We start from the raw sequence: 16,213 nt of genomic DNA on the forward strand, positions 1-16,213 counted from the left end.
GAGTCGGGGAAGAGACTGAAAAGCAAAGGACCCCGGGCTCTCAATGGCGGAAGTTCAGTGGGCCATTAGTATGCAGGGGTCCAAGAGAGCGTTGGGCCAGGCAACCCCACCCCACCCCGGCTTCTGATTCTGTCAAATGGGTCCCATTGGAAGATCCTGCCGACGTCAGACGTGACTGACTCTTGTGTTTGCAGGTGAACGAGACAACACTGAAGGGCACCGCCTCTGCCAACCCAGTGTTCCCCGGCGACCAGGCCACTGTGGAAAAGCAGTCCACAGACTCAGGGGCCTACTCCATCGGCCACTAGGGCCTCTTGCCAGGGTCCCACTCACCCGTAGGCTGCAGAACCTCCAACACGCCACTCTTTCTGGGCAGAAAGGGGTGGGATGGGAGGAGGAGACAGGCTCTCATTTCTGCTGCTCACCCCAAAGACCACAGCCAGGTACCCAGGCCCCCATTCAGCAGACAGGTAGTGCTTCCCGCTAAGACCCAAGTCTCGTGTTTACCCCTTGCATGCCTCCCATCTGCTTCCCAGGGTCCTGGGACAGCAGAATCCATCCCTTTCCAAAGGATAGAGAAAATGGTTGCTATAGTTACGCCCATAGGGGCCTACAAGTACCAGGCGTTTCCATACACGTTATCTCATTGAGTCCTAAAATAATTCTATAGGGTGTGTTTCCATTCTTTGTTTTTGAAGAGAAGCAAGGGGTCAGGGAGACGGAGTCATTTGCCCCAGGCCATGCGGCCAGAAAGTAAGGGTTCAACCCAGGTCCTTTGCCCACAGCCTTAGGGGGAGAATCAGATCCCTGGTTATCTGCCCTTTGGGTCAGTTGCCCTTCCCTGACTTTCCCATGGCCAGGTCACCAGGGAGCTTTCTCAGGAACGCAGGCCCAACTTTAGGGGAGCCCAGTGAGATGGAGTATAAACTCTCACTTCTGACTGGGCCAAGTCCAGCTTCAGAAGGAAATAGGAGGTATGACTGCCAGTGAATTTTTCCTTGCCTCGCTGCATATCTCAAGCCTAAGCTGAGGAACAGGCCTTCCTTCTCCAGTTAGGCCCTCACACATCTGGACCCTCGTTCCAGAATCCAGATAGAACACACACACACACACACACGCACGCACACACACACACACACACACGACAGCTGAGAAGTGGTTGCGGATCCTAGCGCCAGGCCCCAGTACATCAGCTGTCCTTGTCTAAAGCATTGTTGGGAAAACCTCAGGTAAGGGCTCGGGATGTAGCTATGTAGGTAGTGTTTGTCTAGGATGTGCAAAGAAAGCCCTAGAACCCATGTCCAGCGCTATACACACCATATAGTGGTGCGCCCGTAATCCTAGCACTCAGGAGATGGAGAGAGGATGGAAGGCTCATGTGTGGCTGCACAGGAAGTTTGAGGTCAGCCTGGGACCCCTGAAACTGTCTCAGAAAAGAAGTGGGAGGCATAGTGAAATGCAATCCCTTCTTAGCTTCCAGCCAGGTCAGCCAGCCCTGTTCCACGTGATCCTAACTGGTGCTCGGTTAGGAGCTAACGGGGCCTCCGGAACCGTGTCCAACCCTCTTGCTTACAGATCATCAACACTGAGGCCAGAAGTGGAAAAGGGCTTGCCTTGTGTCATCGTAGGGGCCAAGAGAGAGCTCTGGTGTCCTGTGCTCACAGAAGGGTGCTATTGAGCAGAAGTCAAGTCCATCTTGTCTCCATTGGCTTAGATGTCCTTTCTGGGCTTTTAAAGAAAATGGGAGATGGAAAGGAAGTTCTAAATTGCACAGGGCAAAACTAGAAGAAAGATCAAGGTTTGGGGAAGAAGCCCCTCAAGAGGCTTTTATGTTTTGATTTGGGTTTTTTGGTTGGTTGATTGGTTGGTTGGTTGGTTTTTGATGAAAAGACTTTGCTGTGTATCCCTGAGTGGCCTCAACTTTATAGCCCTCCTCCTTCAATCTTTCCCCAGTTTTGGGATTTACAGGCAAGTGCCATCACCCAGCTGAGGAAATACAGAATTAGATATCAGAGAGGTTCAGCTAGTACGTGGACCTGAGGTACAAGTTTCCTTAGTGTCAGGGCCAGTCTCCTCTGGGAACATGGGCATGATGTGAGGTCTTAGCAGAGATAAGCATACATGTAGACAGAGGGCTGGCCCCTCACCAGAAAGTACAGTGAGCAGTGGGGAAGGGTAGTGGGGAGGCATGCCTAGACAGACTCAACTCCAATGACCCCCACCCCAGGTGGAGATGGGGTGAGAGTCCTCTACCAGGTTCATCAACCCTTCCCTCACTCTGATTGCTCACAGCCCCCATCATTATGAGTGATGGGGCACTGTCTCCCCGGCACCAGCATCCAGAGACCTGGCCAGGCTTCATCTCCAGCAGAGACATCAGTTAGGGACACAGCACATCCTCCAGTAAGGAGGCACACAGGCCCTCTTTGAGCTGAGACTGAGTTCACAGGAAGAGATGGAGATGCTGTGTCCTGGAAGGGAACTGTACCCCAGGCTAGGATAACACACACCCCCCCCCGCCAGGTGCCTGCACCTCTTCTGGACCTTCCAGTAGGTTGAAAGCCCCATTCTCTGTTTCCTTTGAATCAAGTCCACTGTCGTGTGCTAGCTGTAGGCTGATAATAGAAATCACAGCAGCCAGCTTTGTACCTGATACTCTGTGTTTACTCAGCGCCGTCACCAACGTCGTCACACAGGCCCTGGCCACACCTGCTGAGGGTCCTGGGGTTTGTTATTCTCTTTGTTTGGTAGAAAAACAAATGGACAGTTCTGAGAACTAGAGCTGGAAGCTGTGTTCACTCTCGAGGCCACACTGCTCAGCATACAAGCTGCCATTCGGTGGTGGGGTGGCTCACCACTGGCAGGCTGTGGGTTAGATGTACAGCAGGCGTTGCCTAATCCAATCTTCGTTTTACAAAATAAACTGAGGCTGAGTAAGATGAAGGAATGGAAGTGGAGCCGACCTGAACCCAGATGTGTGCTGCTGGGATGTGCGATGGTGGCTTCTGTGGTCTGTCTGCTGGGATGTGAGATGCTGGCTTCTGTGGTCTGTCTGCTGGGATGTGAGATGCTGGCTTCTGTGGTCTCTCTTTTGGGGGGATGTCAGAAAATTTGCTGGCTCATTTTTTATCTGTATGTGTCACTTGGGCTAATCAAAATCCTCTTTTTTAACATTGTTTAATATTTATTTATTATGTATACAATATTCTGTCTGCGTGTATGCCTGCAGGCCAGAAGAGGGCACCAGATCTCAGTACAGATGGTTGTGAGCCACCATGTGGTTGCTGGGAATTGAACTCAGGACCTTTGGAAGAGCAGGCAGGGTTCTTAACCACTAAGCCATCTCTCCAGCCCCCGAATCCTCTTGAGGTGACTAGTGAAATTGCCGCGCACCACGCTCCCACCCCACCCCCACCCCCCGTCTGCACTCTATGCGCCAGAACCCAGTTTGCGAGCTTCGGACAAGGGGCTGGAGGTTGAGGAAACACACGCAGAGACAGACTGACACACAGACCTTCAAACACTGGTACCAAAAGCCCTCCTTTAATAGCACCATGGAGGCTTAAATACCCTGCAGTCAATGGCCAACAGATGAAAATCCCATCCTCTGATCCTCTAGGCTAGGCACAGCTTCTAGTAACTTCAATTAGAAGGCTTTAGACAGGGAAGAGCAGCTGAAAGCCAGGACTCAATTAGTCCCAACAGAAATCTCTGTGGAGTAGCTAGGCAGGGTGAGAAACACAGACTCCCAGTGGCAGGAAAGCGGAGACCTGGAGAACTATAAGAATCATCCGGTACCTAGACCCGCACTGGCCAGGCTCAGGAACAAGGTACAGAGCCGACTTACTAAAGGAATACCGAGGATGTCCTCTCGAGTCTCATGGACACAGCTGTCACTTCCCTCCCCTCCCCCAGATGCCTACCATACCCTGACATCCCATACCCTCCCCTTCTGTGTTCGTCCTCACAACACCTTGTTCTCAGCGAGTTTCCAGTCAGCCTCCCAGAGATGGTAATTGATAGGTTCTAGGGACTACCTTCTGTCAAGATTATTCACCTTTTAGTCAAGAGCTAAGCAAGAGTGGAAAGCTTTGCACAACTGTACAATTTCTACACAAGGGCAGACTGCGATCCCTTGAAACAGTGCCAGAGAACTGAGCATCTGACTAGCTAGGTGTGCCCTAGGGAGGCTTTAGCAGAGAAGGAGCCTGTCCCCCCCCACACACACACCAGTGCCTATGGCTCTGGTCATCAGGGTGTTGGACTCCTCAGTCAGACACCCTTCTCTGTCAGGGAAGGAGGGGGAGCTTGGTGTACCCCTGAAATGTCTTCCTTAGTGCTCATCTCCTTACCCCCTGCAGCAATTCCACTTTCTCTTAAGAAGCATTGAATTGAGTCTACTTACTGCAGTGTTCAATGAGGGGGGACCTACATGGCACCCCACTCCTAAGCAGCCCCACCTCTTGACAGGATTCTATGCTGTAATTAGGAGCTGAGGCAACAGTCTCTCTACCGAGACAGACCCTGAGCATACACCATTAGTGAGGTGTTTTGGTACCAGAGCTTATCCATCCATGGTCAGAGACCTCCACGTTTGAAAGGCTTATCTCTACTGTTTCTCCCCAAACCATTGTCTAGGACCGTGCCATGCCTGTTCTGTTCCCTCAGATCCAGTAAACTTAGAGATAGAATTTGTGGGATACTAGTATTTTTGTGCCTCAAGCCATTCTGCATCAGATGCACATACAAACAAAACCTGTACACAGTCGAACACTAATACCCCTACATACCTATGACAGGTAAATATGCATGTGTATGTGCGGAGACTCAGGTACATACAGGTATAAAGTTACACAGGCTAACATATCCAAGACAAGTTTCCATAAATACGCAGAGAGGTGCAAAAGTGTGCACATAGCACACTCGTACAAACACATTCACACACACCTATGTAGGCTCACACACAGATAGCCCATCTATGCATACACAAAAATACAAGTGTGCACCTTTACAAGCACGTGTACAGAAATTGTGCATAAGCACACAGGCACGTACAATTTGAGGTTCTCTCTATACCCTTCAATACTCTGAACTTCCTGTTCTGTCAACTCTAAACCCTTTCTGCAAAATCCTTCTAGCCCAGGGTCCTAGCTGGCCTAAAGTTAAAGGCAACAATGATACTCCCTCTGTCACCCCAGGCCTGAGAACGGGAAGTGAAGGATTTCTGAGGCCTAAGATAATAGACCTAAGGGTGGGGTCTGTGCTGCTGCCAGTCTCCTGCCTTTGGCTTCCAAGTGAAGGACAGATCCCTTCAGAATCATGGCCTCTCTACAGAAAGGGGGGGTGATGAAGGAGGAGAGGGCCGCCTCTCTCCAGACAGCCAATGGGGCCTCGGAGAATGAGTAATGGAAGCAGTTGCTAGATAACAGAAAAGCACCCCACTAGAGGAACAGATCTCTTTCTCCAACAGAGGGTTTTACCCCATACCCCCAGGGTGTCCCCCACATCCAATCACATTATTGCATACCAGATCTTGAGAAAGCCCCATCTCTTCCTTTGTGGAAAGCCACTCAACTCCCCACCTCATAATGAGACCAAGCAAAGGCAGGACCAGCCTCCCACCAGAGAGATCTCTGTTCTCCTCTCGAGGTAGAAAGGTGAATCAGAGCCCAGTGAAGAAGAGACTGCAGAGAGCATTGCTCAGCTTCTGGGTGACTCCATGCGGCCACCACAAACCCCAAGCTCTGTCACTGCTCCCCACCTGCAGCAGGCTGCCTAGCCCCATCATCTTGAACTTCCAGGGTTTTCCCAACAAGCAGGAGTCTCCCAGAAAGGGCAACGAGGAAACAAGACTTGTTGTGAGTGGTGGCACACGCCTTTAATCCCAGCAGAGGCAGGCAGATCTCTGTGAGTTCGAGGCCAGGCATATCTCTGTGAGTTTGAGGCCAGCCAAGTCTACAAAGTGAGTTCCAGGGAGGAAAAAAGGAAGAAACAAGACTTAGGGAATGCAGGGGGGACGCTGACTTTATGACCAGGAGAGGCAGGAGACAGAACTGAATGCCAGAGGCTGGGACACCAGCAGCCAGGGCTGTGGAGACAGGAGGTTCAGAGGTAGGGTCTTCCTCCAGCTTAGAAGGAGCAGACGAAAGGCAGGCGAGTCTTGCAGGAAGCTCTTTGCCAATGGCCCCCTGCAGCAGAGAACACAGTGAATCACATCCCCCTTGCTCTAGCATGCATTCAGCCCCTGCACTAAAGTGCCTCACATCTGCAGTCAGAAGCTAGCATTTTGTCTCAGCCATCACCAGTGCCTTAAGTCATTCCAGTTTGTCCACGGGGAATCAGAGGAAGTACAGGGTTCCCAGCAACCTCCTCCCCAAGCTACCCCACTATCCCATCATCTGGTCTTGCCCTGAGAAGTCTGTGTACCTCAGCTCTCCCCACAGACCAAGTCTGAGTTCTCCACATAGAGTTAGTAGGTTCGAAGAGGGATGTCCAGGCAACTCAAAGCAACAGCAGCTAAAATTCTACTCTATCAGTGCATCTCCTTGTCGGGAGCCTGTTCCTCTCACCTGTGGTGCACAGAGTCACACAGTGTCCTCCCCCATTCCCAGGCTGCCCTGGGGCCCAGTTTCCAAAATCCCAGCAGCTCCCATCAGTCCACCGAAACTTCTTCCAGAAGAACTAGAGAAGAGAGAAAGCGAATCAGAGAACCAAAGAAGGCAGGAAGATCCAAGCCACTGCTGACCCCTTTCATTGCCTGCCTGGAAAGAAGCCGAATGCTCTCATCACCCACCTCTCAGTGTTTGCATGGGATGGGATGGGAAAATAACCATTGCTCCCAGACACCATACAGGGCAGGTTTCCCCAACTGTACAGATCTGACTGACATGCAGACTCAGATTCTGGAGCTCAGGCATGGGGCCTATTATTCTGCATCTCTAGCAAGATACCAAGTGATGATGCTGAACTCTTACCTTCTTCTTTATGTCCCTGTCACCAAAAGTAAGTAGTTCTCTCTACCACACACTCCCACCATGACATACTGTGTGTCAAGTCTAGACCAACACCTTCAAGTGAGTGTAAGCTGAAGCCTCTGAAACTATGTCAAGATAAGCCTTTCTTCCTTTTAAGTTGGTTCTCTCAAGCATTTTGTCGCAGTGACAGCAATTGATAACAGTTGCCAGTTTTCTTGGTGTAAATTTCCCATGGTTAATTTTGAGCACAAACCTGAAGTTGCTGAATAGAATTAGTGAGAGGTGTGGGTAATCAATTCTCCCAAGACAGTGCAGGGCAACTCCAGCATCCTTTGCCTATCATTTAAAGGACACCTTAACTGTGGAGTCAGTGAATGAGCCCTCAAGACAGTCCAAGCTTTCTATACTGAGTTGGGCCCTAACTTACCCAGCCCTTGAGGATGCCTCCTATCCAGATGTGAGACTGGTTGATCTTCCTGGCCAGGCACTGAATTTGGAAGTTGAAACTGTAGCTGTGGATGGAAGCAAGGTTACCTCGGTAGCATCTCCTGCAGACGCACTGCAGAGGGGAGAAATGGGAGAGAGAATTCACTCTCTTTTGCCTCAAGATCCTGAATCGCCAAGAAAGATCCCTACGACTACTCACAGATTCAACACAGGAACCCACTTGCTTCCCTCAAGCCTATATTTTGCTCCTTTGCCAGTGGTCAGGAAATCCTTATAGGAAGTACTAATACTAATTATAATTATAGCCACCACTTACAGACTGTTCCACATGATAATTCAAAAACATAATCTCGTCTGGCCTTCATTACAATTAAAAAGCACCGGTACCATACAGTCAGCCTTCCATAGCTGTGGGTTTCTTGCCCACATAGTCAACCAACCATACATTGAAAATGTCTGTATGTTTGTATGTGGGGCTCTGGGAGTATTGCATGTATGTGCATGTGAGTGTGGATTGCACATGTGGAAGCCAGAGCAGGACATCAGATGGGGTGTCCTCTGTCACCCTCTGCCTTACTGTCTTGAGTAGGGACTCTCTCTGAAGCAGTATACAAGATAGACTGCCTGGTCAGTGAGCTCCTAGGATCTGCCTGGCTCTGCCCCCTAGTGCTAAAGTTGCAGGCATGCACTGCCGTATCCAGATTTTCCCATGGGCGCTGGATATTTGAACTCAAGCCTTCATGCTTGCAGAACAAGCTCACTTTACCCACGGAGCCATCTCCTCAGCCCCTGAAAAAGGTTTATTTTTAGTTATGCTTACACTGAGCAATACTCTTTCCTTTGACATTAGTCCCCAAATAATAAAGTATAAGCTCTATTCTCATGGCATTTACACCGCAGTGTTATAAATAATCTAGAGATGGTTTAAAGAACACACGAGGGGTAACGAGAGGGCTCGGTGAGTGGTAAATGAATCTGATACCAGATCACGTATGGAGGAAAGAGAACACAAACTGCTGTAAGCTGTCTACTGACCTACATGTATGTGTCATAGTGTGTGCACCCCCCCCACAAATACACAATAAATAAACATGCATAAAAGTTTAAAATACAGGAGAGTGGGCAAGGATTATATGCAAATACTATGCCATTTCTCTATAAGCACCTTGAACATAGACGTTGGTGTTCATTGAGAGGGTCCTAAGACCAACGTCCCATGGAGACTAAGGGGCAGCTATATATCTTTATTTGGAAGAGCCTGAGCCCTGAAAGGTAAAGAGAGTCACCCACAAACCAACCAATTGTCAATCAAGGGAGGGAGTGTTGTTTTAGCACAGTGGTTTCTTTTCTTCGTTGGGGGTAAGATTACTCTTTTAAAATTCATCCAGCGCGGTTGTCAGATCTTGAGACTTCCTAGTTAGCATGCACATGCATGCACACACACAGTTAGACACGCACACACGGCAGATCTGAGTGAGGCACAGAAGAGTATGTCTGTCATTTTGACTCTTCCCTCTTATAGGAGTTATTTTTAATGCTCTATCTGGTTTTAATACAATATTCTATTTACCCTGAGATTCTCATACATGCATATAATGTGTTTTGATCATATTCATTTCCCCACTTCCTCCTCTAGCTCCTCCTGAACCACACACAAACATCTTCTTTCCAACCTCATAGCCTCTTTTTAGTAAATATACGACCTACTGAGAATAATTAATGGCTACCTCTACATGCATGGCCATAGTCAACCTACCAGTGACCATACCCTAACGAAAGCTGACTTTCTCTGCCTTAGCAGTCATCAATTGCCAATAACTCATCACCTAGGGGTGGTGCTTGTGGACCCCTGCACACCCACAATGGAATGTTGACTGGCTTGATCCTGTCTTGCACAGGCAATCGAAACTGTTCTGGGCTCACAAATGCAACATCTCGGTCATGTCTATAAGAAACTGCTTCACTTCACCCCAATCCCCACCCCCAACATCCTTTTCTTACACATTTTCCACCTCCTCTTCTGTGAAATGCAAATATCTCTCTCACCAAAGTGTTCTAATGCAGATCATTGGTTCTAAAGTTGCAGTCCTCAGACCAAGAAGATCTTTATTCCCTGAGACACCCGCCCCCCCTCACCTCCTGCTTCAAAGACTGTGAAGATGGAGCTGTAATTCCTATATCTTAACAAGACCTCCAGGCAATTCTGCAGCTTTGGGAAACACCAGTCTAAATGAATACAGAACAGAAGTTTTAACGTAGTGCCTTTCCCCTCCCTTGATCTTTCACCATGTCTTCCTATCACTTACCTGAGCTTTATCAAAAGTCCTGGGAGTCCTCACCAGCACGTAGCGACAGCTCTTGCACCCAGGAGTTCCCTGAAAATGAGCTATGTCCTCTTCTCTGGGACATGTTGAGTCCGAATCCTTATCCTCAAAGATGTCTTGATGTTTGGAACCCTCAGTCTCCTTTCCCTCTGTCCACATTGTCTCTGGGGTCAAAGTCAAATCTCTTCCCTGATCCCTTGAACCATCTGCATCCTGCCACAGGTCTGGCTCTCTCTTTGGGCTCTCCTGATGGTGGCGAGTGGTCTCTAGGAAGAAGATGGTAACGTGCCACCACATCAGAGTCCCTCTTCCTCCAGCACCTCGGACAGCTCTAAGCGTCCACTTGAGCTTTCCTGAGTCCTAATCTGGAGCCACACACTAAGAAGGAACTTCTTCTAGATTGGACAAAAAGAGATGTCTCTCACCAGATTTACAGATGGACAATAGCCTGAACTCTAACTGATTGTCACCACAGGTATGTATATGGGTGGAAAGACCTTGTGTGAGAAGCCTGAAATGATCACTGGCCCTTTATCTTATAATATAGGTGCTTTGGTTTTGTTTGTTTCCTTCTGAAGGAACCAGTTCTGGGTCTGGGAGATAGCTAACCAGAGATGCGTGAACAACCTAAAAGAACACTCTGTGACCCTGGCCCTATGGCAACAGCAACAATAACCAAAAGGGTGGGAGAGAGGGGAAGGGAGAATGATCGATGGGAATAAAAGGGAAGGACTTACCCAGATAAGAAGCAGAAACTGTCCCCAGCAGGAGAAGGGACAAGATCAGGGGCTGTTTCATGTCTACTTGATCTTGCAGTCGAGGCAATTCTGCCTTTGTCCTCACAACTGTCCCGTCTGTGTCCAACACAGCTTCTGGTGCATGACATGATACTTGTCATTTAATTACCCAATTAAAGGGAGAGTCAGGGAGCTCCTCTTTCTCCCTTCCCTCTTCTTCCCTGAGCTGAAAAATCTGAAACAGGAGTCAGTGGTGGACAGGGTGGGCAACTGAGCTGCAGAAACCCCTGCTAAGATCTCCATGGCCGTTCCCTAAGACAACACTCTACCCAGATTCCTGACCTGCATGGACAGACCATTCCCGAGTCAGAACTGACTTCACTTATGTGGGGAAAGACGAAGCAATGAAGGCAGTTGTGGTGACCCTAAGAACAGGCTCCCCAGCTGTCTGCTTGCTTGTGTCCTTCTGCGTCCTCCCTGATCCTGGCCCAGGACAACACTCACCGAGTGAGAGTCTGCAGTCTCCACGCACAGTGGCTGTGTGGCTACTGCTGCACAGCCAGCCTTATACTCTGTTTTTGGGGAAGTTGAAAGGGGCCAGGGTGATTGCTCCAGGCCAGGCTTGGGGATAATGGAACTGATAAAAATTTGTTCAGTTTTGTTCACCCCAGACCCTGCTCTTTATTAACACAGCAGAGTCCTGCTGTCTGGGGCTTGCTGCCCTAAGTAGAAGCCCTTCTGCACCAGTTTATTTGAGAGGCATGTATAACACGATGATGTAATTAATATTAATTAGTGCCCAGCCTGAATTATACCCCTTAATTCAGAAGCAGTTTTCCAAAGTGACTATTCTAGGAAGTGATGTGCAGATCTCAAGGAGCAGTTAGGAACTGTGGAGGGAAGGAGGAAGAGGTAAGCCTCAACACCCTCACGAGGTGCTTCATAGACAGCACACCCCTGATCCTCGCCTTCACCCATCTCCACTGAGACTGTAGGATTTTCCTGCTTCACAGATGTAAGCAATAGGCTTCAGAGAAGGAAAGGCTTTTTTTATGTCAACTTGGCAAAAACATCATCTGAGAGGAGGGACCTTCAACTGACAAATGCCTTCGTAAGATCAGGCTGCAGGCAAGCATTTTTTTAGTGATTGATGGGAGAAGGTCCAGCCTATTATGGGTGCTGCCATCTCTGGGCTGCTGGTCCTGGGTTCTATAAGAAAGAAGGCTGAGCAAACCACGATGAGAAAGCCAGGAAGCAACACCCTCCGTGGCCTCTGTATCATCTCCTTCCTCCAGGTTCCTGTCCTGTTTGAGTTCCTGCCCTAACTGCTTTTGCTGATGAACAGTTATATAGAAGTGTACAGTTTCCTCTCTGAGTTGCTTTGGATTATGGTATTCCATCATAACAATAAAAACCCTAACTAAGACTCATAAGAAATCAAGGGGCAGGGATTTCTAAGTACTAAATATTCTCACATTCTCCCTCTCCCTCTCTCCATCCCTTCCATTCTTTCCTCCCTCTTTCCCTCCTCACAAACCAGGACCTTTGTGGTTTCCATCTTCAATATGTATGTGGTTTCTTCTGTTTTATGGACCTGCATCAAGCTTCTCAACATTTATTTTCTTAATATGTAGGACCATGTATTAGTTGTGGGGGCTGCCCTATGCATTATCTAAAGTTTAATAGCACTATTTGTCTGTATCCTTGAGATGTCTGATGTCACACACACACACACACACACACACACACATACACACACACACCGAGTAGACAGCCATCAAAACCATCTCCACACGTTTTATTTCCTAATGTCCTCCAGATCATTTAGAGACCACTGGCCTAGACTACATCATTTCATCCCAACCTCTAAACGCAGCTCCAGGACTGGAGCAGGAACTGGGATGAAAACCCTCATGTTAGGTCTTCCGGTCAACATGGAGACCACATTGCCCTCCCCACCCTCACTGTCTACCTTCTACCAGCCCTCTGGCACTAACAGGGTTAGGAGTAGGATCAAGCAATGAAACGCTCATCTCAGACCACAAATTTAAGAAGACACTAACAATTCAATATTAAGCATAGTAATACTTTAATGCAAACTCTTTTGAAATCAAATTAAGTGCAAATATTTTCACAATGACTAATTTTATTTAAATAATCAAGCTCCAGTTCATTCACTGTTGCCCAAAGAGAAAAAAGTGAGTGTGAAGCCGGGCGATGGTGGCCCACGCCTTTAATCCCAGCACTCGGGAGGCAGGCAGGCGGATCTCTGTGAGTTCGAGACCAACCTGGTCTACAGAGCTAGTTCCAGGACAGGCTCCAAAGCCACAGAGAAACCCTGTCTCGAAAAACCAAAAAAAAAAAAAAAAAAAAAGAGTGAGTGTGTAGACCTGGCTTTGCCATATCTTCCTGCCAAGAGTTTGTGTGTTGTTGGAAGTGAAGTTGATGCAGTTTGGAGGTGTTCTATTGGATAGTGCATACTTGCTATGTGTACACTGGCCCACACCTCCAAAGAAGCAGACACAAATCATCTAGAGGGCAAGATGGGCTATGCATGCCGTGACTTCCTCTGCTCTCCCAATGGACCTATAATTAGAGAAGAAGCTGAGAGGCCATTTCCTGGCCTGATTTCAGAGTAACGGTCTTGGCCCTTATCTCTCCACCGACAGACCAGACTGTCCACTTATCTACCTGACAGTGGAAAGGTTGGTCAATTCTAGGACCTCTAAAACTTGGTCTATAAGTTTCAAGTTTGAGATTGCCCCAGTGAGGAAAGGAGAAGCAGACACCGTTCCCTGTTGCTCTCCTTCACCGTGGGGCCCATGACAGAGGTGGCAATTCGCTGGATGGCTGGGATGAGTCCCGGGGTTGCTCTTCTCATGAGCCAGCAGCACCATAAGTTCTGCAGGCATTATTTCTCTTTACAGATCTCCATGTACTTAAAGGAGTTGCCCAAGATCCCATGGCAGGTCAGGAACCAGCCGAAACTCAGGGTTTTGTGCCCCTTACACACCCCATTTTGCCCTTCCTCTTGGATTTCTGTCTTCTCCAACCCCATCGATTCATTCACATGGATCCTGTTTTCCTTGCACACAAATCCTGAAAAAAAAAGGCATTCCAATGACTTCAATAACCTTGCCAATAGCCAATGCTGCTATGAACATAGTTGAGCACATGTCCTTCTGGTATGATTGAGCATCATTTGGGTGTATACCAAAAGTGGTATAGCTGGATCTTGAGGTAGGTTGTTTCCTAATTTTCTGAGAAATCGCCATGCTGATTTCCAAAGCAGTTGTACCAGTTTGCACTCCCACCAGCATTGCAGGGGTGTTCCCTTTACCCCACATCCTCTCCAGCATAAGTTGTCATCAGTGTTTTTGATACTAACTATTCTTACAGGTGTAAGATGGAATCTCAGAGTTGCTTTGGTTTGCATTTCTCTAATGGCTAGGGATGTTGAACATTTCCTTAAGTGTCTTTATGTGGTGCCAGGGGCAGAACCCAGGGCTTCATGCATGCCGGGCAAGCACCGTGCCAACCATGCTCATCCCCAGACTCACTTCACTTTAAAAAACAGTTTTATGTAATAATAATAAATCCGTTTTTCATGTGGATTTCTAGATATTCATCTTGTACTAAAACTCAGCCCAACTCCATTTTACCAAAAGGATGATTCTCATCATCAGTGTGAGAAGGAATGAAATCCCCAGGTCAGAGCAGTGTTTAGGAGCTCAGCCTCCTGAGCCTTACTCACTGATGAGGACACCTGGAGTATTTGTGAGTGAGCTGGGCAGGAAAACTATAGTCATTGCACCTGTACAAGCACGTCCAAAGCTATGTAGAGAACATAGTAAACCACCTTGGAGCCTCCGCCTGCTTTTTCCTTGGCATCCTTTAAAGAGACTTTGATGGAGCAGGTGCCACAAACTCCCCTAAGAGAGCCGTCTCTGAGAAGCATGACCAAAAAGTCTACCTGACTCTCAGTCTGGTACCCAGAGTATAGCAATGCTTAGCGATGGTGGTGGGGAGAACCGTGTCTTATTCCCGCAGCTTTTTATCCATTCATGTGTGTCAGAGCTGGAAGCCTGCTCAGGGCTTCATGTGTGCTAGTCAGCTGCTCTACCACAGACTGATGGTCCCAGCCCCTCCTAATCTTTATTATTAAGAGTCGAACAAGAATAGTGACAGCAGAAGATGGCATCCCTGAGGACTTGTGGTGCCTTGGCTATATCCTCCCAGCACCCACCACAGAGCCAAACACACGGACTTTCTGAAGCTGACCATAGATAAAACCAACAGCAGACGACACAGTGGTTGCATGAACAAAAATGTGGCTCTGTCTCCTTTTCAGCTTACAGAGTAACTAACATTGAGCAAACGGTCCTCCTTCTCTGAGTCATTCAGAAGCTCACACATCTCCGTTTGCATCCTGCTTAGCTCCCTGGTAATATCAAAGCTGTCCTTCCCCGTCGTTAACCGAGCTTCTTCGCCTCCAGATGGGCTGAGTTCTATGCCCCAAGGTGAAGTCAAGAGTGAAGGCGGTCATTCAAGACTTACAGGCATGGAAACAATAGATACAGAAGCAGCAGGCTTTGGAGCTGAGAAAGTCAAATCTCTGCCTTGGAAACAGCCAGCTGTTCTGTCTTGAGCAAGTCTTTCATCCATGTATAACTTCTCTGATCCTGTTTCTGCATGGCAGAGATAATGATACTGCTGCCGTAGTGTGATCAATGCAAGGCGTTTGCCACAGCAGGTGAGAGCCCAATCATTGGTTACAACCAGCACGTGCTCATGTGCTCTCTCTCTCTCTCTCTCTCTCTCTCTCTCTCTCTCTCTCTCTCTCTCTCTCACACACACACACACACACACACACACTGTGTCTTAGATTCCCAGACCTTATTGAAAGTTTGACTCATAATAAAGAGTTTAATACGGGGTTTTCTCCAAAACGGAGCCTGAGACAAGGATTTAAGTCCACATCCTAGAGTTAACTTGGGGAAGTGCAGAAACCTTGCTAGAGGAAGAGAGGATTCATCTGGGGAGAGGCACGCAGCCAATAAAATACCTGCTGTAATGCCAGCCACCTTAATGGGTAACAGAAATGGAGCCTAGTACATGCTATGTGTTTGTTCTGCTTAATAGGCCCGATGGTGACTATTGAGTGTCAACCATCTCTCTGGTTACCTAGGAGACCAGCCTCTGAACAAGTCTGGGAGGGAGTATCTTGATTGGGTCAATTATTGAGATGTAAAGACCCACCATTTCCTGGGTTTGGATCCTGGGTTGCAGCTGAGCATTTGTCCCACTACTTCCTAACTATGGATACAATGTAACCATCCGCCTGGAGCCTGGCTACCAGGACTTCCCTGCCATAGTAGACAGTACCCTTGACCTATGAACTCAAGTAAACTGTCTCCCGGACTCAGATATTTTGTTACAGCAACAGGGAAAGCCACTAATACAATAGGAAAGAAGAGCCGGTGTGGATGAGAGTTCACTCAAAACCGTCACATGTCTGGAAGCTGTTGGCGGGGTCCTGGCAGTACCCAATACACAGATGCTGTGTCATTGGGTCTTCCACAGGCGCTTTAGAGCCACCTGCACACATTCTCTACTATCAGAATGCTTCATGCACCCCCACTGCACCATCCTATTTGACAGGCAGGATGAGATGATAAAACAGAAAGCTCAAAATGAGACCCAGCTACCAACGATCACAAGAGAGAGGGAG

At 48.2% G+C, this 16,213-nt stretch overlaps 2 protein-coding genes across 2 annotated transcripts in view; one reads left to right on the forward strand and one right to left on the reverse strand.

Moving 5' to 3' along the window:
• Positions 1–383, forward strand: part of P2rx3 (purinergic receptor P2X 3) — a 33,116-nt gene extending 32,733 nt beyond the window's left edge. Inside the window, exon 12 of the mRNA XM_075984379.1 lies at positions 195–383. Coding sequence (XP_075840494.1) covers positions 195–308 — 114 coding nt within the window. The 3' untranslated portion in view covers positions 309–383. The remainder of the gene's footprint in view (positions 1–194) is intronic.
• Positions 384–6,129: 5,746 nt separating this feature from the next.
• On the reverse strand, positions 6,130–10,543 carry Prg3 (proteoglycan 3, pro eosinophil major basic protein 2). The gene is made up of 5 exons (XM_075984381.1): positions 10,483–10,543; positions 9,728–10,011; positions 7,402–7,533; positions 6,570–6,681; positions 6,130–6,188 (listed from the first exon to the last, which is right to left on the reverse strand). The coding sequence occupies exons 1-5, from the start codon at positions 10,541–10,543 to the stop codon at positions 6,130–6,132; spliced, it is 648 nt and encodes a 215-aa protein (XP_075840496.1).
• Between the last annotated feature and the right edge of the window lie 5,670 nt (positions 10,544–16,213).

The sequence above is a fragment of the Microtus pennsylvanicus genome, chromosome 9 (assembly GCF_037038515.1).
Source record: "Microtus pennsylvanicus isolate mMicPen1 chromosome 9, mMicPen1.hap1, whole genome shotgun sequence".
NCBI lineage: Eukaryota > Metazoa > Chordata > Mammalia > Rodentia > Cricetidae > Microtus > Microtus pennsylvanicus.